Source organism: Mesoplodon bidens (assembly GCF_964165515.1).
Source record: "Mesoplodon bidens genome assembly, chromosome: 4".
Taxonomy (NCBI): Eukaryota; Metazoa; Chordata; class Mammalia; order Artiodactyla; family Ziphiidae; genus Mesoplodon; species Mesoplodon bidens.
Window position 1 is genome coordinate 108,787,117 of NC_138160.1, and position 24,612 is coordinate 108,811,728.

General features: G+C 37.3%; 1 protein-coding gene across 1 annotated transcript in view; it reads right to left on the minus strand.

Moving 5' to 3' along the window:
- The window catches only part of FBN2 (fibrillin 2), a 235,335-nt gene that overhangs the window by 194,056 nt on the left and 16,667 nt on the right, over positions 1 to 24,612 (minus strand). Inside the window, exon 5 of the mRNA XM_081231423.1 lies at positions 16,258 to 16,353. Within this exon, the coding sequence (XP_081087549.1) occupies positions 16,258 to 16,353 (96 nt within the window). The remainder of the gene's footprint in view (positions 1 to 16,257; positions 16,354 to 24,612) is intronic.

The window sequence follows — 24,612 nt, forward strand, 5'->3', positions numbered from 1 at the left end:
GCTCTCTCCTAGACCATTTCAGCAGCCATCCTTCTTTCAGTGTCATTTGCCTTCAGAGTTTATTTTCTTCCACATCTAAGTTAAAATTTTCTAAAGTACCAACCTAACAAAATATTTTTGCTGGCTTCCTGTTAGTATATGATAAAGTCCACATTTCTTTTTTTTTAAATTAGTTTCTTCTTTATAACAAAGTCCACATTTCTTAACTTGACATAGAAGGCCCTTTTTGTATGACTGTACACCATTAATGTTTCTGAACCTTATGCTGTAAGTAAGGATACCACTCATTAGAGGAGTTGTGAGGTTTCAATGACATGATGCATGTCAAGTGTTTACCCAGTTCCTGAAAACTACTGAGTGTTCAAAAATGTTAGCTGTTATTGTTATCATTATTACCTTTTTCCTTCATAACTGATAAATTCCTCAACCTCCCATCCCCAAATTACACCCCACTCTAGCCATGGTGGACCAATTTTCTCTTCCCAAACATGCCCTTCCTTTTCATCTTGTGTCTGTGTACTTCATGTTCTCTCTGCCTGGATTTCCCACCATAGAACTTAATGGCTAGAATTCAGAGTTGAGAGATAGTCCCCCCTTTCTTATCCTCCTACCTTATTTACTATATACTCTATACAGTGTATACACATTACTATATATATTGTAAATACTGGCAGCTGCCCCTTCTGTATAGATATAATAGTTCTTGACTGAGAACTGAGAGGAAGAGGGAGCCCCATTTCATGGGCCATACCTGCATGGATTGGAGCTTCCATTACACTGCACTGAGGGGTGGGGAAGGAGGAAGCAAGTCATGGCTCAAGTGACACAGACCCTTGTTGTTTTTACCTAGATTTAATAGGTCTTCTTGAATAAGTGTGTCTTTGTTTGCTTGACTCTCATAAGACACTTCAAAAGGCAGGAATGCAAGGGAAGTTCCTCAACATTTTATGACAACAGGTAGCCTGTTGCAGGCCATCTACAAAAAACCCACAGCTACATCGTACTTAAGGGTGAAAGACTGTTTGCTTTCTTTTTCCTTAACATCAGGAATAGGACAAGGGTGTCTGCTCTTGCCAATTCTATTCAGCACTGTAGTGTAGGTTCTAGTCAGGGCAATTAGGCAAGAAAAGGAAATAAAAGGCATGCATACTAGAAAGAAAGACATAAAACTATCTCCATTTGTAGATGACAAGATCTCATGTATATATAAAATTCTAAATTATCCACTAAAAAATTAATACGTTCCTCAAGGTTGCAGAATACAAGATCATTACACAAAAATCAACTGTATTTCTATACACTAGCAATGAAAAATTAAAAAGTGAAATTAAGAAAACAAATCCATTTACAATGGCCTCAAAAAATAAAATACTTAGGAACAAATTTAACAAAATTTGACACAAGAAGTATAAAAATCATACTTCAAAAATACAAAGCATTGTTAGAATTAAAGAAGATATAAGTAAATAAAAAGATATTCCATAAAATAAAGGAGAAAAAAGAACAAATTAAGCAATTATTTTAAGACATTTTGGGATACCCTTTCCTAAATGTCTTCAACAAATGAGAGTAAGGTAGGGAAGGAGATTCCTTGCTTTATCTTACACTGATAATCAGCCTGATGGGCAGGATTTCTAGGGCAGCCTGACGTCAACACCTAGAACACCAAACACCATACACAAAAACTTAACATATGACATGTGTGCATGTGTTATGGATGAACACACTCAAGAAATTCCAGATTCTCAGAGATTTGTGGGCCAGATTTCCTTGGAACTGTGAGTGGAATTTCCTAGATTTGGTTTGGTAATCACCATAAATCTAATCCAAAATGAATGAGGAATAAAGCAGAGGGCCAGATAGTTCACTCCAAACTTCTCATAAATGCCCTGAGTCAGGAACTACTGTGCTTACTAGTTAAGTAACTACTGTGTTCAAGGTTTTGCTTTAGTGTCATCCTAACGGGCAATAAGATAGTCTGTGACATCCAGAGCCACTCTGTACAGAACAAGGTCACTGCAGCCCCCAGACAGGGTAATTCAAAGCACAGTAATTTAGAACTCTGCATTTATTACTGCAAATTTCTTTCAGTACAGTGTTCAGAGAAAGAGATATGTTTTCTAGTTCATTATTATGTCTTTGGGCTAGCAAACAGGGTTAGAGCTATATTTCAAGATCCTTTGTAATGTGATATTTACAATAAGTAACACAGAATCCCCTAAAAGCTTTTAATTGAATGATTGGATGTATATGTTTCATAATTCTAGTAATTAAATAATAGAAAATATTTTTAGGCATTTGTACCAAGCAATGTACCAAGTTCTTTATATATTGGAGTATACCTTGTGGACTAACCCATAATGCAGAGCTCCTTACTCCTAGACCAATCTCTACCTTTCCAGCATTCATCAGCACCAAACTGGCCATGCAGCTAGCATCTCAGGAAGAGGATAAGACCTAAGAAAGTCCTGTTAGGAAGGAAAAGCAAAAGGAAAGGCTGACCCCTCTGTGCTGAGGAGTACTGTCAGAGGCAGGCTGGAGAAGCACAGCATGAGAAGTCCAGGGCAGGGACAGTGTGTTAGATACAGTAAGGGGAATGCAGAGGGCACAGTACATCTGCCTTCTTTTGGGACTCCAGGAAGAGGTCACCTCCCAAATCCACTCCAATCTGAGGATAACCAAAATGGCTCCTGCATGGCCCCACAAGGACCTTGAAATTATTGGAGGATTTGGCCAGGATGTTTGCAAAATCCTACACTCATGATCATACCTAACAGATAAGCAAAAACCCTTCAAACATCTTGCCGCAGAGTTGAGGATTTAACTGGGATTCCCCAAAGTCCTTTCCTCACCCCCTCAGCTCCTTGGCCATTATCTGCTCAGCTGCTCTTTCATCTTGTCTGGTTCCGGCTCTAGGTTTTTTCCTGAAGTGCCCTCTGCCTGAAAAATGCTGCCTGGTATTCCCCAGCCCTAGTCAAGCCCTCCAAACTGTCTGTTTATCAAACAGCGTTTCAGATACCACCTCCTTCACAAATCATTCTTAAAACAATTACAAGTAAGAGATCAAGTTCCTTGGCTCCCACTCAAATACAGGGACAATAAACTATACTTTTTTAGTTTGCAGAGTCATAAGCAACAGGAAGTACATAGTTGTGTAGTGAGAAATAAATACTTATAAATGCCAGTAATTATTTTAAAAAGAGGAAATATTATAATGTATGATACGAAAAGTATGTGATGTGTCTCTTTGTACATCTCAGTATAATCTACACTACTATAATCTCACTATGATCTACAAAACTATAATGGTATCTTTGAATAAGCTACAGCGTTTAAGCAAGATATGATGTCATAAGGTTGCTTCAAACAAGTGAGATTTTCCTTAAAAAAGACCTAGATAATGCTTTTCATTTTCTACTTATGATTTTTAAGGTATATTGGGTTTATTTCTTAGTTTACCACATAGTAACCAAGCCAAGATTATAAACATTATAATTGAAGCCATTTTAAACATTGTTGACTCAATCTTGCCCCCTGCAGGGAGTGTTAACATCTTACTGAGGTCACTGAGATTTAAAAATTTGTGAAATGGAGAAAACTTTAAGATAAAGTTGACTCTTTTCAAATCCAATTTTGCCACATCAGAGAGAGGGAAAGCCTATTCTAATTTTGTTAAAACATTATAAATCTGTTCAAAATAACCCGATAGTAAGTTTTATTCAGAGTGGCTTCATTTGGGGCTCTAAATGTAAAAACTGAGTTGTTGATAAAATCTTGACTATATTTTAATAAATGATTTCTCAGACTTGTCATAAGAATATTCTGGGGTATTTTGTACCTACCTCACGCTAGACCAGTGTTCTACAAACTTCGCCTTACAGTGGAATTACTTTGGGAGCTTTAAGAAATAAATGCTGATGCTTGGGTGTGGGTCCCATTGTTCAAGATTCTTATGTAATTGATCTGGATGAAGCCTGGGTGTCAGGATTTTAAATGCTCCCTGGAAATGTAAATATGCCACGATGGTTGAAATTCATTGAATTTGGAGCACTAAATTTGAGTCTCCAAGGTATAGGCATAGGAATCAATATTTTGGAACAAAAAACTCCAGGTGATTCTTATTACCAACAAAGATAGGTAAACAGTGATCTAGCCCAGTGTCCTCATATTTCAAACAAGAAATTACTCATGAATTGACTTGCTTAAAAGCACAGTTAATCTGTCAAATTCTAATTAAAATCTCTCTGTGACAATCAGAACTTAATTCTTTTTTCTTTGATGAAAACAGTCATGTTCAAAATTTGGAATGTGCCATGTATGCTATTTCTAAGTCAGATGAAGACATTCACATTCAGCTTTGTCCATATGGAAGAATTTTGCATGCATTAAACCATGACATTAAGTATGGTCATGGGAAACATAGTCTTTAATCCACAAAAGATGAGGCACCCATAGAACCAGTGTTTCTTGGTACAATAATGTGTACTTAATAAGCCACCACAATCTTACTTGTAAATGTCAACTGCAATATCACAAATCATATCATCTTCTATCAGAAACCCCTATAACCTGGCTTTCTCTGTGACTTTAGATTGATTTCAGATCAAAAACTTGTAAATGTGATATCAACTTCCTGGCAAACACAGGAGATTGAAACCATATCATAGAATCTCCCTTTCCCACTGCTAATATAAACAGCAATAAAAAAGGTAAAATCTAACAAAAAATTTCACTCTCAGCACCTAAAGTAGGAAATAGGCAAAAACTCCTGCTATAATATTTGAAAACGGCAGCCAAGGAATGAAATAGGAGACTGCTCCTCCAAATAATACAGGGAATGAGAATGATTCATCAATATCCTATGAAGTCTCACTAATTCTCCCTTGAGAGCTACTGTGGGTTCAGCTTATGGAGAAATTAGGGAAAGTTTGGAGGAGTAAAAGTCCCTACCAACCAACATAATAGCTCATCAGAAAGCAGAAAAACAGAGAGGAACCAGCCATTGTGATTTCTACCAGATGGGAGGAAACCAGACAGTGAAGACAGGATGATCCTCGCCACACAGGGTCAATTATCCCGAGTACTCAACAGGAGAAGAGGAGACCCATGGACAATATGGAAAAAAGATTCTCAGGGAGCAGGAGGCTGGACTGAAGTCCCTTATGATGACAATAGCAAGGAGAAACTACTGCTGGAGAATGATAGGGCAAATGGGTGAAATCAGCACCAAGCACGATTCTCTGAAATCAAAGGTACACCAGGGACTATAGCTGAAATGGGAGGAATCACTCAAATTTCAGGGATATCCTCTTTGAAAAGAGAATATTCCCATGACCATACGGAGTGATCCTAGCACAAGTCATACAAAGAATATCCTCAGAAAGTGCAGAGCACAGATCCTTTCATCAAAGCTGCCCAAACCCCAGCTGAGGTCCTCCTCTCCTCTTCTGGGATCAGAACACCAAGTACTTGAATCCCTGGCTCTCGAACGGGAGCAAGGACAGGAAGACAACTCTTAGGTAATTTTGGAAGGGAGAAAAGGAAAATTCACTTTTACCAAGTTAGTGGAAATAGAAATTCTGGACAGAGCTGCCCATTTTAAGCAAGCATAAGATAAAAAGAAACGGGACAGGAACTTTCTAACATACTATAATTTTTTTTAAGGCACAGAGCAGATTAAGAAAACAAGAATACTCCATTATAGGAAAGAAAGAATAATCAAGGAAATAGAAAATAATTATGCATCATTAAGTATAACGTTAGCTACAGCTTTTTTGGAACTGCCCCTTTCTCACATTGAGGGAGATCTCTTACTCTCTAGTTTGTTGACAGTTTGTGTCAGGAATGGATTCTGGATTTTGTCAAATGTTTGTCTGCCTCTATTTAGATAATCATGTGATTTTTAAAAATTTGTTAATACGGTGACTTATACTGATTCTTTATTCTGGGATAAAACAATTGGTTATTATATACACTCTTTCAATATACTGTTGGTGCACTTTGCTGAAATTCAGAAATTTTGTATCATGAAAAATATTTGCAAGCTCTTTTCTTTTCTTGAAATGCCTTTCGCCGGTTTTGGTTTCAAAGTAATCTGGCCTCATAGAATGAGTTGGGAAGTTTTAACTCCTGTTTCTTTTCTAGAAAAATTTTTATAGGATTGGCATTATTTCCTTCTTAAATGTTCAGCAGAATTTACCAGTGAAGCTATCTGACTCAGGATTTTTCTTTATAAGAAGGTTTTTAACTACAGGTTCAATTTCTTTAATTGATATAGGGATATCTATGTTATTTCTTCTTGAGTGAACTTTGTTGATTCACATCTTTCAAGAAATTACCCACTTCATTTTTATCAGCTTAAAGCTGTTCATGGTATTGCCTCATTATTCACTTATCAGTAAAATCTGGAGTGATGTTACCTCTCTCATTCTTGATATTGATAAGCTGTGTCTTTGCTTTTTCCCTGTCAGTGTGGATAGTGGCTTATCAATTTTATTAATCTTTTCAATGAACCAGCTTTTGGTTTCAATGATTTTTTCACTTCTTCTGTTTCCTACTTCATTTATTTTTACTCTGAACTTACTTCTTTTCTTCTGCTTATTTTGGTTTAATTTTTCTTTTAATTTTTTAATGAAAAAGCTGAGGTCCCTGATTTGAGATCTCTCTTCTTCTAATATAGACCTTTAGAGCTATAAAATTCCAAGTATTCCTTCAATGGCATCTCACAAATTCTGATATATTGTTTTCATTCATTCAGTTCAAAATGCTTTCTAATTTCCCTTTTGATTTCTTCTTTGATCCACAGATACCAGAAATGTGTTACACAGTTTCTGAATGTTTGGGTATCTTCCAGAGATCTTTCTGTTACTGCTTTCTGATTTAATTCCATTGTGAACTAAAAAGACACTTTGCATACAGCTTAAAGAATCTGTCAGGCTATGCCTGGGTTCTCTCTGCCCACAGCACAGCCTGGAAAAACTCTCAAGCAGCAACCTGGGAAAATCTAGCAGAGTCCTTTCAGGGATCACTTTCTGTTGTTACTTGAGGTCCAATATCTTGAAACCCATTGTTTCATATATTTATTCTGTTTTTCAGTTCTTCTCAGGCAGGAGGGTTAATCTGGTTCCTGTTAGGCCATGTTGGCTGGAAATAGAAGTCTCAAATTTGTTTTAAGTATTATGAGTTTTGAATAAATATTTTACCACATCTTACACATAAAGAAACTCTGGGTATAAGCATTCAGAGGTATAATCAGAAATTTATATACCAAAAAGATTTCCCTAGGCCAGATAACAAAAGAACATAAAAATAGCAAGCCATCTCTTTCATTCTATTGGAAATGTGTACCTATCTATCATTCTCATACTTAACAATTGATACAATATATTTCTGAAGTGTAGAAATACATGACTTTTGCAATTTTGTGTTTTACTCGAAATAAAGTTGTAGTTAAGTGTGTGAGTTTTGAGGTTATACCACTGTATTCCAATCCTACTTTCTCCATTTATTAGCTGAGTGAATTTCAGCAAATTGTTTTACCTCCTCGTGCCTCAGTTTTCTCATTTGTAATATGACGTTAAAAAATGCTATCTTTGGGTTGCTATAAGTATTAATTTCTCTAAAAATCTTATCATAATCCCCAGTATTACATAATTTTCCATTTCAAATTAATACTACTTTAATTTATGCAGAGATAAATCATAATCTGACTGAAAACACTATACATACAAACGTAATAGATTCACTGCTATTATCTACCTGACATGCAATGAATTCTCCTGAATGAGGTCTTTGCCTTCAGCCTCTCCACCCTCCATTTCTTTTTGTTTACCACTCCAGACTGACCTTTATAGGGAACTCCTTTCAAGATTAGAAGTCCTTCATAATCCCTCTCCCCAGAGCCTACTGCATAGAGGGCAGTCTCTTGACTTTGGCATTCCAGACTTTGGATATTAAGGTCCAAGTTTATTTTTCCAGCCTCATCTTCTACTCTTCCCTTTCACTGTATCTTAGAGCCACACTGATGAATAAGCATCCATGAACACTCAAGGACCTCAACTACGTCTGTACTTTTTTCATTCTATTTTTTCTACTTGGAACCGCTATTTTTATGTAGTCACATACACAGCCTGCCTTTTATATACTGTGTGGAGCAGAGGGAACACAAGGCAACTTAAGATAAAAATATCTGCTCTTAAAAGGCTCACAGCCAAAAAAGTAAGCAGTCACAATGCAATGATGAAGAGAGCTAGTCTAAAGGAATGGGATATATGGCACGTATAGGAAAAAAAGAAGAGCATGCCTAATTTTTGCACCAAAGGTAAGGTAAGGCAGGGAGGCAGGTGGTGGTCAAGGAAAGCTTCACAGAGAAACTGTTCTCTGGACAGTCTGAAGACCCCTCTGACCTACTCGTATTAGATTTAGCAATATACTAGCCCATTGATTACAAGTACCTTGAGTGAAATAAACTACTATATATTAGTTATACTGTGAAATGCTTGGAACAAGACTTCATGCATAGAGCAGGGGGAGAGTAAAGAGTCCAGTTAAATAGTGAGTAACTACTAATAGCAACACTGGTACTTACAGTAGAAACATGTCAAAAAAAAGATGAGCAGGGTGTAAAAAATTCAACTGCATAACGGGCAAGGCAGTGATTATGATATATAGTATTTTTCATTTGACCTGTATTATCACAAAAAATCCACACAAAAAATTACATTGTTCACAATGTATGCACTCTGACCTAAGACATTCTGAGTGATGCTGGAACAATCTTCCTCATCCATAAACACAATTCTGTGTAGGAGAGCATATCATATCTTGGCTTTATTTTTCATAATTATAGCTTATTATTTACTGAGCACTTACTCTGTGCCAGACACTGTCTAGGCACTTTATCTTTCATTTAATTCTTATACCAAGAATGTGAGCCACTCTTAAAACATGCTATTTATTCTGAGTCCTTACACTATCAATAAAAGCAGCATTAAACTTTATGTGTATGATTTAAACAGTTGACAAAATCTTTTTATTCCGTATCTGAAAATCCATTTTTGAATATTCTGCTGTTATCTTTTTGATAACTGGGGAGTTCAGTTAAAAGAGATTAGCATCAATAATGATCATTTATTGGGTGCCAAGTATTGTATCATTAAGTCTCAAAAATAATTCAAGGTTGACACAGTAGACACCTATTATATATTCAGAAACACAGATCAGAGAGGGCAATCACATTTCCAAGGCCACACAGGTCTTAATATTAAGATTTGATTCTGGCTATACCCTGTGTTCCTAAAACACAGCAAATATCACTCAGTAGATGCCTACCATGTGCCAGGTGCTCTGCCTATTATGTGTTAAGAGCTTATTAACATAGTATTGCTTTTAATCTTCCCAACAACTCTATAAGGTAATTGCAGATCCATAATCCTTTATCTGAAACCCGTGCAGACAGGTGTTATTTAAGAATTTTTAGTATTTGAGAATTTTTTTTAAATATACAGTGACATAACATAAACCCCTCTCCCCACCCATGCACATTTTGTTATTTATTGCTTTTGGCTAAATCCTATGTAATAACCTTTCATTATATTTAATTCGTGTGTGTGTGGTAGCTTCACCTAGTTTCCATACCAGCTAAAACTCTAATGTCTTCGGACCTGATGCTGAAATAGGAGAACAGGAAAGTATTTATGGAGCTACACAAATATAAAATATTTGAATATTTTTATTTTGTATTGCAGGTTCCTCTGCCTCTAGGTAGACAAACCAAAAGCAAACAAAGATATACATAAATAAGGGCACTTAGAGCTGGAATAAATGAAAATACTCACTGGTTTAACTCAAAGGAGTTTTAGAAATAAAGCATCAGGGTCTAACAGGCTGCCAACACATTCAATCTTACTGCATAGAGCAAAAGAGCACAGGCTTAAATCGAAGAGTGAGAAACGGAAGCTTGGCCTCTCCCAGATCAGATTAATCAATGAACTGATTTTCTCCAAAACTTAAGAGCCGTCCTTTACACAGCCCAGCATCTCCACTCTGAGTTTTAGGTAGCTTTCCATCTCCCTTTGCTATCATTCTTCATTCCGTTCTTCTTTTCCTTCCCTTCCACTTTCCACTGCCTGCTTTTTTTCTCTCTCATTTTCCTTCCCTTGTGTTCTTAATGGCATTCAAGATAAGGATGTCATCTGAGCTACTGCCAAAAAGTTCAGTTCCCACAGATCTTCTGGTATTTCTCTGATGCCCATTTAAGGCTAAGTTTAGCTTAGAGAGTGCAAGGTTATAAAACGTTCTTAACGACCTCAGGAGTGCAGAACTGTGTGTGTGTGTGATCGTGCAGGAGCGTGTGAGTTTGACATCTGCGGCTGGTAATGTTTTCTCTGTTCCTTGTAATTTCATTCTCACTAAATCTTCTGAGTGCAAGAAAAAGGGAGACCTCTTATTTCTATAAACCAACATCAGCTCAGTAACTGTGGTAACTGGTAATTAATTGTGGAGTTTAAATAATGTTATTCAGTACAAGATTCCATCATGCTATATCGTGTAATATTAACACAGGAATTAGTCCGATACTGTTTTTCCCATTATAATGAGTGAGTTTGTTTCATTCAGATTAATTGCAGGAAAACTTCTGTAATTCTCCCTTAATCAGGAACCATTTCTGAGCTCTCACATAAATTTGTTACTACTCCCATTATAGTATTTACTATATTGTATTTTATTTTAGCGTTTAAGCAGATGACTAGTTCTAGTCTTTAAACAGATAATTTGCTTCTCATTAACAGGGAGTATATATTGTTTGTAAGTTGAACTCCACATACTTGGCCTAATACTAAATAAGTACGCAATAGATATGTGATAAATAAATAAATAAATATTTATAAATAAATTTATTTTAGTTACCATCCTGTATGTTCTAACTTGTGGTTAAAAAGGTAAAAGAATAAAATTCCAATAGGAATTTTAGGAAATTCCTAGGAAAAAACTATAGATATTTATAATATTTGGAAATGGGGAAGACTTTTTAAACATAATACCAAAGGAATTAATCATAAAAAGCCTTTTTGGAGGGAAATGAACAGAACATATGAAAAGCTTTAAATTTTCACATATTCAATGACTCAGTAATTACATTTCTAGGATATATTCTAAGAATAAAATCAAAGATATAGATTTATCTACATAGATTTTTATCACAGCTTTGCTAAGAAACAAACCAATAAAATCACAAGAGAACCTGAAAATGACCTTAAATGTTAAATGTTAATTAATAAAAAATGTAATTACAGTAGACAGCTATATCACCATAATTGAATTTAAGGTCTGAAATCAGATGGTTGGAGATCCTCCTCCTGTTCTAATACCCCCAATGCTACCATAAGTTTGAAGTGGGCAAAACTTCCTCATCTGTGAGACAGAGAAAATAACTTTACAAATATCATACAGTTGTTTAGAATGTAGATACCTAGCCCTCATTATTACAACATGCAGTGTAACTATTACAATCCATAATCTAATACAATGTTGTTCATAACCTAAAAGAAGAAGCAGGACATAAGTACATTTCATGTTACAGAACGTGAAATATTCTTACAGTCGACCCCATAAGAATGGAAATAGCCCATTCTTTGTAAGCCATATATGTGTGGTAGAAGAAAGGACTCAAAGTATAACCCAAATCTTAAAAGTAATTAATTCTGACTGGAGAAAAATCATAAATAATTGGATTTCTTGTTTTTCCTTGTCTTATTTTCTAAATTACCTTATAACAAACACGCGTTACCTTTAGATAAGAACATTACAATGGGAGGAATTTTTTCTAAAAGTACTGCCCATTCGTTTCTTAGAAGTATCAAATCCACTGCATATAGAATTCTGCAGAATTCCAGTCTGTTCTCTCACCACACTCCCCTGTATTCCTGGTCACATTATTAATTTACTATGCTACTTGAATGTCTATAGGCTAAACAAACCCACCCTGCATACTTTATAATAAATTCCAAGAGTATGGAATTAATGTTGATTAATAAATGTATAAATTATTTCTGCACAAAGTTTGGTCTGGTCTACATAATCCCCAGAATTCTGGAAAGCCCTAATTTGCCAATCTCCACGCTCGTTCTTGGAGAATCTGGATAAGGTCTCAGTAGGTTTAATAACAGTCATTGTTACTTTACCAACTGAAATGTGAGTGGATGAACAAAAATGTACAGAATAATTCAAGACTTTAAGGTGCCATCACACAATCCTGAGCAGTAAGTTATAACGGATGCCTTTAGAGAAGTCACCATCATCACGTTCCCCCTGAATTAGACAGTAAGAGAGGCACTACACATCTGTTAAATGCCTGCTTAGGCAGGAGCATAATAACGCAGAGTTTAAACAGCCAGGACTCTGACAACGGAATTCCGTCTCACGATGGAGGGAGCGAGCGCACACCCTGTGACTGGAAGTATTCGAGCAGAAGCTGAGTTACTCCTCCTCAACATGTTTTTAGACACTGAGTTCATGCGTTAACTGGATGATTTTATGAAAGTTATCCTGAAGGGAAATCTGTCCATTTTACATTTCACATAAAGGCGTGATACTTTAGATTTTATAAACTTTAACATTTGCAACTTGATCTCACTTTTTTTTCTGATGCAGATTCAGATTAACAAAAGGAACTTTTCTTTAAAATATCAGTAGGTTAAAAAGTAAATTTCCTATCCTCCTTTTTAAGGTACGATTTACTGAAAGATGTACATTTTAAAGGAAACATCACTAAGCATAAGGGTATTTGAAATTTTACCAAATTTACACACTTTTAAAAAGGAAGTCATGTTTACATGTTTACTACTACAAACTGTTAAAAAACAATTGTTTAACAATTTGTAGTAGTAATTTATGCATAATTTAAAAGGGTCTAGGATATATTTCTAACAGATGGTCTTTATATAAGCATCAAGGAAAATTCCATTACAAAATACGATTTCAACAACCATTTAAGGTATAGAAGTTGAAACAGGGACCTGGGGCAGGCCATGTTTATTTTTACTTAAAAAAAATACTTATTTATTTATTTGGCAGCATCAGGTCTTAGTTGTGACACGTGGTATCTTTCGTTGTGGTGCGAGGGCTCTAGAGCTCACGCGCTTACTTGCTCCGCGGCATGTGGGATCTTAGTTCCCTGAACCAGGGATCGAACCCACATCCCCTGCATTGGAAAGCGGATTCTTAACCACTGGACCACCAGGAAAGTCTCCAGGCCACTGGAGTTTATAATAAGTAATCACTGTACTTAGTCCAGAAATCCCTCAGGTAATTTCATTTCTTGCCTGCCTGCCCCCTCCAAGTTTCTACTGATAAATAATAAGGTATATTTTAAGTGTTAGAGAAAAAACACCAAGTCTTGATATATAATGATGAATGCATGTCTATGTATTTTCAGGTTTATATTAAGTACAATATTTATCTTATTTCAAATGTCATCTTTATGGAGAGAGAAGCAAAAAAAATTGAATATTGTCATGTGCCTTGGACATAGCTAAGCTGTCTGCATTTTACAATCAGCATGGGACCACAAGAACTCTTTCTTCAATGTTAAGTATAAAAGGTCATTGTACATATCAGCAAGAATGAGGAAAGAACTCCAAAAAGGCTCAGCTTACCCAGCACCAAGACTCAAGTTAAATACCACAATCATGCCAGCCATTGGTTACCATTCAGTCTCTGTCTCCAGTCCGGAAACCAGTCTGCCAGAAGCCCAGATAGCAGAAAAAGCTGCCATGTTTATCACACTACTGATCCCAAGAGACCAATTTAAACAGAAATTATATGTGTTCTACATTAAGAATGAAAAGTATCCCTAATTTTACAAAACAGTTTTTTCTAGGAGAACAAAGAACATATATTTTGAAAATTCAATCATTGAAAAAGACAATATGAACCATAAATGTAAACTGGGCACATGGGCCTATTCACTAACCTCAACATAAATAAATTATTCCTTTTGTAGCTAAGCAGACAATGTTTCTTGAGAAAAATTATGAACTCCACTTTCAGTGGGATTAGCTATTACACATTAAAAATTCAATTGAAAATATCTTTCAAAAGCGTTAAAGTTCAGAGTTGCAACCTAAGAGTGGAAATTGCTAATTTCTTCTTTGGAAGAAACAAAGTTTTAGAACTTTCATCTGAAGGTTAGTACTTAAAAAGATTTTTAAGAAACAAACCCATGTTTTAAAAAAAAATCCTTCAGGCCAATGCATTAACTAATAAATTTTGTAATTCTTCTGAAAACATGCTACTGTACATGTAAAATATATGTTAAGTCTTTACTGAATTTCCATAAATTTAGTAAGGACTAACAAACCCAATGAATGAATAACTGTTGCAGAATAACGATGTAATGCCTGGAAGCCTCTTTCTCGAAACTACACAATTCCTTTGCCAATTAGGAATTGAATTTGAAATCTGCTCAAGACAAAAGTGCTACAAAGTTTACATGACCTCCAGAAAAATGAACATCATCTCCACCAATTATAACTATGTTTGAAATTATAAATTTAACTATTTTCCATTCTATGGTGTTTAAATAAACTTATCATCTCGGAAATTTGTTTTATTCCATTCTCAACAACTTATCATTTTATGCTAACATTTCACAATTAATTTTTCTTCCCAAAATAAAAGCATCTGGTGAAGACGTTTAAATTTGTCCTAAGTGTAACTATAAACTCTGTCATTTGTGGAATGTACTTCGGTCCCAAGAAATCTCTATTACCTTAGGAATAATGTAAATATCTTAATGTACATATACATACAAGTGTATGTTAAAAGGCTGCATACATCTTACTTTTCAAACTTCACCATATAATTCTAATTTCTCAGCTTCTTCTCAAGCTTCAACCTGAATACCAGGATTAAGTTTTTGTCAGTGTAATGGATATAATTTTAAAAACACAAGGTTTCTTTGCAATTCAAAGCCTCTATACATATATAAACCATCACCACTACTTATCTGTAACATTTCAATGACATAGCTTCATATACTCAAAGTTTCACAACAAAGAAAGCACTATACAACTTTAGATGCTATGAAAGCCCTGGGAAAATCAATTGAGTATTATGTAATTATGAATGATTATGTAATATTGATTTTAGTTTAAGCTTATTTTACTTTTATGGTTCAGTGCTAAACAGTTATCACATTTTATAAAATTTACCTTCTTTGATATGCCCTTTTGCTATCAGAACATTATTAATAGTTCACTTATTGCATCAACACTGGGGATTTTCAGTAGTCTACAGGTCACGAGTTTAACTGCTATTTAAATTATGGTAAATTGGTTTCATATTGGCTTGACTGACAGTTTACATGGATAAGGTGGACAATGCTGGATGCCTACCCAGCAGCCATTCTCCTACCCCTTTCCTCCTGCCCAACACAACTTCTACTGGGTTGATACCAAACTCTCCTTTTCAGATAGATGACTTTGAGAGGCTTTCATCATCTCCTGCTCCAAAGACAGGTCCTGGTAAGTCTACATGGAACATATTAATAACATTCCTCTTACCAGGGACTGGTTCAAAAACTCAAGCTTAATCCAATCAGCGTATGGAGTATCTCTGAAGGCTAGTATTGGCCCATGGTTAAAGGAGAGGTTTTCTCTCTCTAGATGTGAACAAGAAAGCATGTTCCCTTAGTTACTGCTGGCAGTCATTTCACAACCATAAAGAACTGGAGGGTAGGGCAAAACTGACAAAGGAAGGCAAGGCCAAGAGAAGTAGAACAACAGAATGAAAGGCTTGATCATGTCCTACCTGAAGCCCAGTGACTCTGGAATTTCTGTATGCAATGTAATATATTTCCTTGTTGGTTAGGGCAATTTATTTCAGATTTTTGTTGGTTTTGCAGCCAAGAACATGCTACGTTTTTTTTTTTAACAGAGGCCGCACTGCCAACAGTGACTCCTAATTTGAATTAACTCCAAGTTATTAGGATCTGCCATCAGTCACTCACTCAGAATTACTCTAGAGCCGGAGTCCCAGAGTTGGCCTCCTGCACTGAGTTCACTCTGGTGGAAAAAACTGAGACACTTCAACTGCTATTAGCTATATCTCAAAATCTGACCATGCAAGTTATAGACATAATCAAAGAAGAATGAAAATATTATTTCGTTAGAAGATTTTTTTCATCAGGTAATAAAAAATTACACATTTACAACAAGATAAACTTCTCCAAAGGGAGGTTCTCTTTTCTCTTCTTACCTCTTTCACACTGTGGACCAGTGAATCCATAAACACAAGCACAGCGGTTGGGTCCAATACAACGTCCACCATTCTGACATCCATTTTCACAGACGGCTGCACACAAACACAACAAGAAGCTCACTGTACAGTAAATGTCCAAGTACAATGTAGTAGTGTAGAAATGTAGCAATAATGGATCTTACCTCTAAAACACGTCACATCATGCATTTAAGTAAATATATTTCAGTGTATGTTGAGACCAAAACCTACATAATTCATGTAAATCACGTTGTTAAGCAAGCATCTGGTAAAAGTTTTTTTTTAATCAGAATCACAAGGATTGGCTGGCTCTAATGCCCATACAGTCAGAATATAATGATTCAATCCACTATTTCAGTTCTATTAACACTATAATCTATTTTCATAGGTAAAAGGTGACTGAAATATGAAGGAAAAGGATTGCAGATTTTAGAGAGCAGAGAGAGGGAGAAAAAGAAGCAGAGGAAAATGCAATATGAAAAAATAAAGAGGATATGGCAATAAAAAAGAAAAAAACAAAGAAAATGAAGCCAAAAAAGAAGGCAGAATAAATAAGTAAAAGGCAAACCTAACACGAAAAATGGGGGAAAATACTATCAATTCAGCAATAAAATACCAAGAGAAGTAACTAATGTGTCAACTTATACAAAGAAAGAAAGGGGAAAACCTCACTGTGTCAACACAAAAGGTTCTTTCTTATGAAATTAACCCACAGTTCAAAATCTGTAAGTAATGATGACAAACGCCTGCGGCACACACTTTCCCTCCTCTGGACTTGTGAAGGGAGACCAGAATTCCGAAGTCAGGTGGCCCAGAGGGAGCCAGAGAGTCAGTAAGGAATCTGAACTCTCTCCCCACTGCACCTCCCAAGGGGAGCAACTCAGCAGCCAGGACCCAAGACAAGAAAGTGTCCTAAAAAAATCACCCTTCAGATTACTTGAAAAATAAGTATTCCTGTGAAACATAATGAGGACAGCTGAATTCAAGAATCTCATCTCCTGCAAGAGAAAATACCAATACTACAAGCTGTGTCATAATCTACCCACCTGTTGAACAGATTAACACTGTCCTCACAGAAGTAGAAGAGGATTACATTCTATGACCTGTGCCTCCAAAACAGGACTTAAGACACGAAAGGGCAGTGACAAGGCAGAGCACATTTATGTGCACTTCAAGTGAGGGCCATATCAGAAATGGGAAGCTCAATAAATAAAGTGATATCTAAAGATGCAAGAGGGTTGCTATTTCCTTACCAGGAACATGCAGCTGGATTACTTACCATCATCCAGAGCACACAGAATGATTTCTCTTCTGCTCATAGTAGCAATACCAAAGCAAACTTTGAAACAAGACACCTTCGTCTTAAAGCATCAGTGTGCCAATGGTCTTAAAATTCTTTGTCTGCATCAGGCTTCGCTCCAAAGCAGACTTCTTTGTATGTCTACACAGGAACGTCTCCCTAAGAACCACACCTTTCTGCTTCTTCACTTGTCCCAAGCTGAGTTTTACTAGAAAGTCCAATTCATCACTGCCTTGGAAAAACAGTTGGGCAGTAAGTTAGATGGATAAATACACAGGATAAAAGATGCGAAATAAAGGTCATGAGAAGCATGAGAAAGATGGAGGTGGACAGGAATGTGGAAGGAACAAAAATCTGTCAAGAGAACTCTCGGTAGGGTATAATTTCACAGAAACAACTGTAAGGATTTGAATATTTTGATTGTTAAAGGTATACTGCAAATGGGTAACACTCACCTAATGTAATTAATTAATATGAAAGGAATTTTCTTTAAATACTATCAAGGTGTAAGAAATGTAAATGAAAGTCACTGTCCCAGACATGTTCTCTCATTATGCATATGCTAACCCTTATAATGTGAATGGGAAAACCCATCCATGACTGTCACTCAGGATCTATCCCTCAGGAGGTGGAGGGAGGGCTTCTCTTAGGGTTTTCCAAGACAGAGCTTCCAAATGCCAGGGAGGAGAAGAGGGCTGGATGAGCCTGGAGCATCTCCTGGAGACAGATTGCCCAGTACACATGAAATCCAGGCTAACCTACACAGGTTAGACTAACAATGCCTCTCTTCTCACTGAATTTTTTTTTGGTGTGGAAAACGTAGTTATTATTCATAAAAAATTATGTTAACATGCAACATGGCTTTTTGTTACTTCAAATGAAAAAAATTTTAATTTATCAATTTTAATTTTTAATACAGTAAATATCAGCACGTATAACCCATTTAAACAAAAAATCTTTGGTGACTTCAATAATTTAAGGAACTACCAAGGGTTCCTCTGAACAAGAAGGATGAGACCGGCCAATACAGCCATTTGCTTCTATTCCTACTCTCACCTGAGAGAGAGATCTTCCAGGAGAGGGACCATAAGGAGTTTGCCTTTGTTTCCCCCTCATTTACTGTAGTATTTGATGAACTGCAGATTCTCAAAAACTCCCAAAATATTTCAAAATCTCGCAGGATTCTTCCCACCTTTTTGGGAGGTGGAACAACGCAGGGAACAGATGAGGAGTTCTGCTGTGCTCAGCACATCCCAATCACGTCATCCTTCCGATTCTCAGCTTCCCTGCCTATAAAGTAGAGTTAATAGTCCCTACCCCAGAGGAGTTTGAGGATTAAATAAAATGGTGTAAAAAACAAAGTTCACAGTGGCTACACATTAAAGTGTTCTACAATCTTAATTCCCCTTCTTTTTTACACTGCAAAGAACCTGTATGAAAAATAAGACTTGTTTTACAGCAACCAAAGTTTACCCTGAAGAGCAATAGCCAAAGAAGAGAAGCAGGCAATGTAGATATAAAAGTGGACCAAAAGGAAAAAAAAGAAGTAAATTCCTTCTTTTGAATAAATTAGGATAAAAGTTATTTTATAAAGTAACAAGACATAATGGCAACAAATTTACCTTTCAACTGCAGTTGGAAAGAAACTTGTATAAGCCTAAATTTCCACCACGGAAAGAATGCTGACCACCCAGGAAGAAAAAAAAAGTGCTTACACCTAGTGTGGGACAAAGCAAAAGGCAAGGAAGAAGAAGACTATGGAAAGAAATATGAGCTGGTTTCTTACCTGCCTGCCATGATCTGGGGAGAAGGGAGAAGCAAACACTGTTTCAAGCTGGTCAGCCTGTCATATAGAACCCTGATCATGACTGCCAAAGTCTGAATATTTTTATTCAGTAAATATTTACTGAGCACCTACTCTGTGCTAGGTAATATGACAAGTGTCTGTTATTACTAGACAGACTCCTGTACCACTCAACATAGGTACAAACACTTGGACATAAGTCAAATCTGAAATTATGGTAGTCACTTCTACACAAACATATGGGATAAAAACAGACGCTAAAGATGGCGGAAGAGTAAGACGCGGAGATCACCTTCCTCCCCACAGATACACCAGAAATACAGCTACACATGGAACAACTCCTACAGAACACCTATTGAACGCTGGCAGAAGACCTCAGACCTCCCAAAAGGCAAGAAACTCCCCACGTACCTGGGTAGGGCAAAGCGGAGAGATTCCCGCACAGAGGATTGGTGCCGACCAGCACTCACGAGCCCGAGAGGCTTGTCTGCTCGCCCGCCGGAGCGGGCGGGGCTGGGAGCTGAGGCTTGGGCTTCAGTCAGAGCGCAGGGAGAGGACTGGGGCTGGCGGGGTGAACACAGCCCGAAGGGGCTAATGTGCCACAGCTATACGGGAGGGAGTCCGGGAAAAAGTCTGGACCTGCTGAAGAGGCAAGAGACTTTTTCTTCCCTCTTTGTTTCCTGGTGCGCGAGGAGAGGGGATTAAGAGCGCTGCTTAAAGGAGTTCCAGAGGTGGGCGTGATCCGCGGCTGAAAGCGCAGACCCCAGAGACAAGCGTGGGACGCTGGGCTGCTGCTGCCGCCGCCAAGAGGTCTCTGTGCGAGCGCAGGTCACTGTCCACGCCCCCCTTCCGGAGAGCCTGTGCAGCCCGTCCCTGCGGGATCCAGGGTCGGCTTCCCTGGGAGAGCGCACGGCGCGCCTCGGGGTGGTGCAACGTCACGCCGGCCTCTGCCGCCCGCACGCTAGCCCCCGCACTCCATGCCCTTCTCTCCCCCCGCCACCCAGCCTGAGTGAGCCAGAGTCCCCGAAGCGGCTGCTCCTTTAACCCTGTCCTGTCTGAGCGAAGAACAGACGCCCTCCGGCGACCTACACACAGAGGCGGGGCCAAACCCAAAGCTGAGACCCAGGAGCTGTGAGAACAAAGAAGAGAAAGGGAAATCTCTCCCAGCAGCCTCAGAAGCAGCAGATTAAAGCTCCACAATCAACTTGATGTACCCTGCATCTGTGGAATACATGAATAGACAACAAATCATCCCAAATTGAGGAGCCAGGAGTCAGTGCTGTGCTTCTAAGGTGGGAGAGCCACGTTCACGACACTGGTCCACAAGAGACCTCCCAGCTCCACATAATATAAAATGGCGAAAATCTCCCAGAGATCTCCATCTCAACACCAGCACCCAGCTTCACTCAACGACCAGCAAGCTACAGTGCTGGACACCCTATGCCAAACAACTAGCATGACAGGAACACAACGCCACCAATTAGCAGAGAGGCTGCCTAAAATCATAAAAAGTCCACAGACACCCCAAAACACACCACCAAACGTGGACCAGCCCACCAGAAAGACAAGATCCGGCCTCATCCACCAGAACACAGGCACTAATCCCCTCCACCAGGAAGCCTACACAACCCACTGAACCAACCTTAGCCACTGGGGACAGACACCAAAAACAACGGGAAGTACGAACCTGCAGCCTGCAAAAAGGAGACCCCAAATACAGTAAGATAAGCAAAATGAGAAGACAGAAAAACACACAGCAGGAGAAGGAGCAAGATAAAAACCCACCAGACCTAACAAATGAAGAGGAAATAGGCAGTCTACCTGAAAAAGAATTCAGGATAATGATAGTAAAGATGATCCAAAATCCTGGAAATAGAATAGACAAAATGCAAGAAACAGTTAACAAGGACCTAGAAGAACTAAAGATGAATCAAGTAACAATTAGAAACACAATAAATGAAATTAAAAATACTCTAGATGGGATCAATAGCAGGATAACTGAGGCAGAAGAACGGATAAGTGACGTGGAAGATAAAATAGTGGAAATAACTACTGCAGAGCAGAAGAAAGAAAAAAGAATGAAAAGAACTGAGGACAGTCTCAGAGACCTATGGGACAACATTAAACGCACCAACATTCGAAGTATAGGGGTTCCAGAAGAAGAAGAGAAAAAGAAAGGGACTGAGAAAATATTTGAAGAGATTAGAGTTGAAAACTTCCCTAATATGGGAAAGGAAATAGTTATAAAGTCCAGGAGGCACAGAGAGTCCCATACAGAATAAATCCAAGGAGAAATATGTCAGGACACATGTTAATCAAACTGTCAAAAATTAAAAACAAAGAAAACATATTAAAAGCAGCAAGGGAAAAACAACAAATAACACACAAGGGAATCCCCATAAGGTTAACAGCTGACCTTTCAGCATAAACTCTGCAAGCCAGAAAGGACTGGCAGGACATATTTAAAGTGATGAAGGAGAAAAACCTGCAACTAAGATTACTCTACCCAGCAAGGAGCTCATTCAGATTTGATGGAGAAATTAAAACGTTTACAGACAAGCAAAAGCTGAGAGAGTTCAGCACCACCAAACAAGCTTTACAACAAATGCTAAAGGAACTTCTCTAGGCAAGAAACACAACAGAAGGAAAAGACCTACAATAATGAACCCAAAACGATTAAGAAAATGGGAATAGCAACATACATATCAATAATTACCTTAAATGTAAATGGACTAAATGCTCCCACCAAAAGACACAGATTGGCTGAATGGATACAAAAACAAGACCCATATATATGCTGTCTACAAGAGACCCACTTCAGACCTAGAGACACATACAGACTGAAAGTGAGGGGATGGAAAAAGATATTCCATGCAAATGGAAACCAAAAGAAAGCTGGAGTAGCAATTCTCATATCAGACAAAATAGACTTTAAAATAAAGACTATTAGAAGAGACAAAGAAGGACACTACATAATGATCAAGGGATCGATCCAAGAAGAATATATAACAATTGTAAATATTTATGCACCTAACATAGTAGCACCTCAATACATAAGGCAAATACTAACAACCATAAAAGGGGAAATTGACAGTAACACATTCATAGTAGGGGACTTTAACACCCCACTTTCACCAATGGACAGATCATCCAAAATGAAAATAAATAAGGAAACACAAACTTTAAATGATACATTAAACAAGATGAACTTAATTGATATTTATAGGACATTCCATCCAAGAACAACAGAATACACATTTTTCTCAAGTGCTCATGGAACATTCTCCAGGATAGATCATATCTTGGGTCACAAATCAAGCCTTGGTAAATTTAAGAAAATTGAAATTGTATCAAGTATCTTTTCCAACCACAATGCTATAAGATTAGATATCAATTACAGGAAAAGATCTATAAAAAATAAAAACACATGGAGGCAAAGCAATACACTACTTAATAACGAAGTGATCACTGAAGAAATCAAAGAGGAAATAAAAAAGTACCTAGAAACAAATGACAATGGAGACACGACGACCCAAAACCTATGGGATGCAGCAAAAGCAGTTCTAAGAGGGAAGTTTATAGCAGTAAAATCCCACCTTAAGAAACAGGAAACATCTCGAATAAACAACCTAACCTTGCACCTAAAGCAATTAGAGGAGGAAGAACAAAAACACCCCAAAGTTAGCAGAAGTAAAGAAATCATAAAAATCAGATCAGAAATAAATGAAATCAAATGAAGGAAACGGTAGCAAAGATCAATAAAACTAAAAGCTGGTTCTTTGAGAAGATAAACAAAATTGATAAACCATTAGCCAGACTCATCAAGAAAAAAAGGGAGAAGACTCAAATCAATAGAATTAGAAATGAAAAAGGAGAAGTAACAACAGACACTGCAGAAATACAAAAGATCATGGTAGATTACTACAAGCAGCTCTATGCCAGTAAAATGGACAACCTGGAAGAAATGGACAAGTTCTTAGAAATACACAACCTGCCAAGACTGAATCAGGAAGAAATAGAAAATATGAAGAGACCAATCACAAGCACTGAAATTGAAACAGTGATAAAATATCTTCCAACAAACAAAAGCCCAGGCAGGACCAGATGGCTTCACAGGCGAATTCTATCCAACATTTAGAGAAGAGCTGACACCTATCCTTCTCAAACTCTTCTAAAATATAGCAGAGGGAGGAACACTTCCAAACTCATTCTACGAGGCCACCATCACCTTGATACCAAAACCAGAAAAGGATGTCACAAAGAAAGAAAACTACAGGCCAATATCACTGATGAACATAGATGCAAAAATCCTCAACAAAATACTAGCAAACAGAATCCAACAGAACATTCAAAGGATCATACACCATGATCAAGTGGGGTTTATTCCAGGAATGCAAGGATTCTTCAATATACGCAAATCAATAAACGTGATACACCATATTCACAAATTGGAGGAGAAAAACCATATGATCATCTCAATAGATGCAGAGAAAGCTTTCGACAAAATTCAACACCCATTTATGATAAAAACACTGCAGAAAGTAGGCATAGAGGGAACTTTCCTCAAATGATAAAGGCCATATATGACAAACCCACAGCCAACATCGTCCTCAATGATGAAAAACTGAAACCATTTCCACTAAGATCAGGAACAAGGCAACGTTGCCCACTCTCACCACTCTTATTCAACATAGTTTTGGAAGTTTTAGCCACAGCAATCAGAGAAGAAAAGGAAATAAAAGGAATCCAAATCGGAAAAGAAGAAGTAAAGCTGTCACTGTTGGCAGATGACATGATACTATACATAGAGAATCCTAAAGATGCTACCAGAAAACTACTAGAGCTAATCAATGCATTTGGTAAAGTAGCAGGATGCAAAATTAATGCACAGAAATCTCTGGCATTCTTATATACTAATGATGAAAAATCTGAAAGTGAAATCAAGGAAACACTCCCATTTACCACTGCAACAAAAAGAATAAAATATCTAGGAATAAACCTACCTAAGGGGACAAAAGACCTGTATGCAGAAAATTATAAGACACTGATGAAAGAAATTAAAGATGATACAAATAGATGGAGAGATATACCATGTTCTTGGATTAGAAGAATCAACATTGTGAAAATGACTCTACTACCCAAAGCAATCTACAGATTCAATGCAATCCCTATCAAGCTACCACTGGCATTTTTCACAGAGCTAGAACAAAAAATTTCACAATGTGCATGG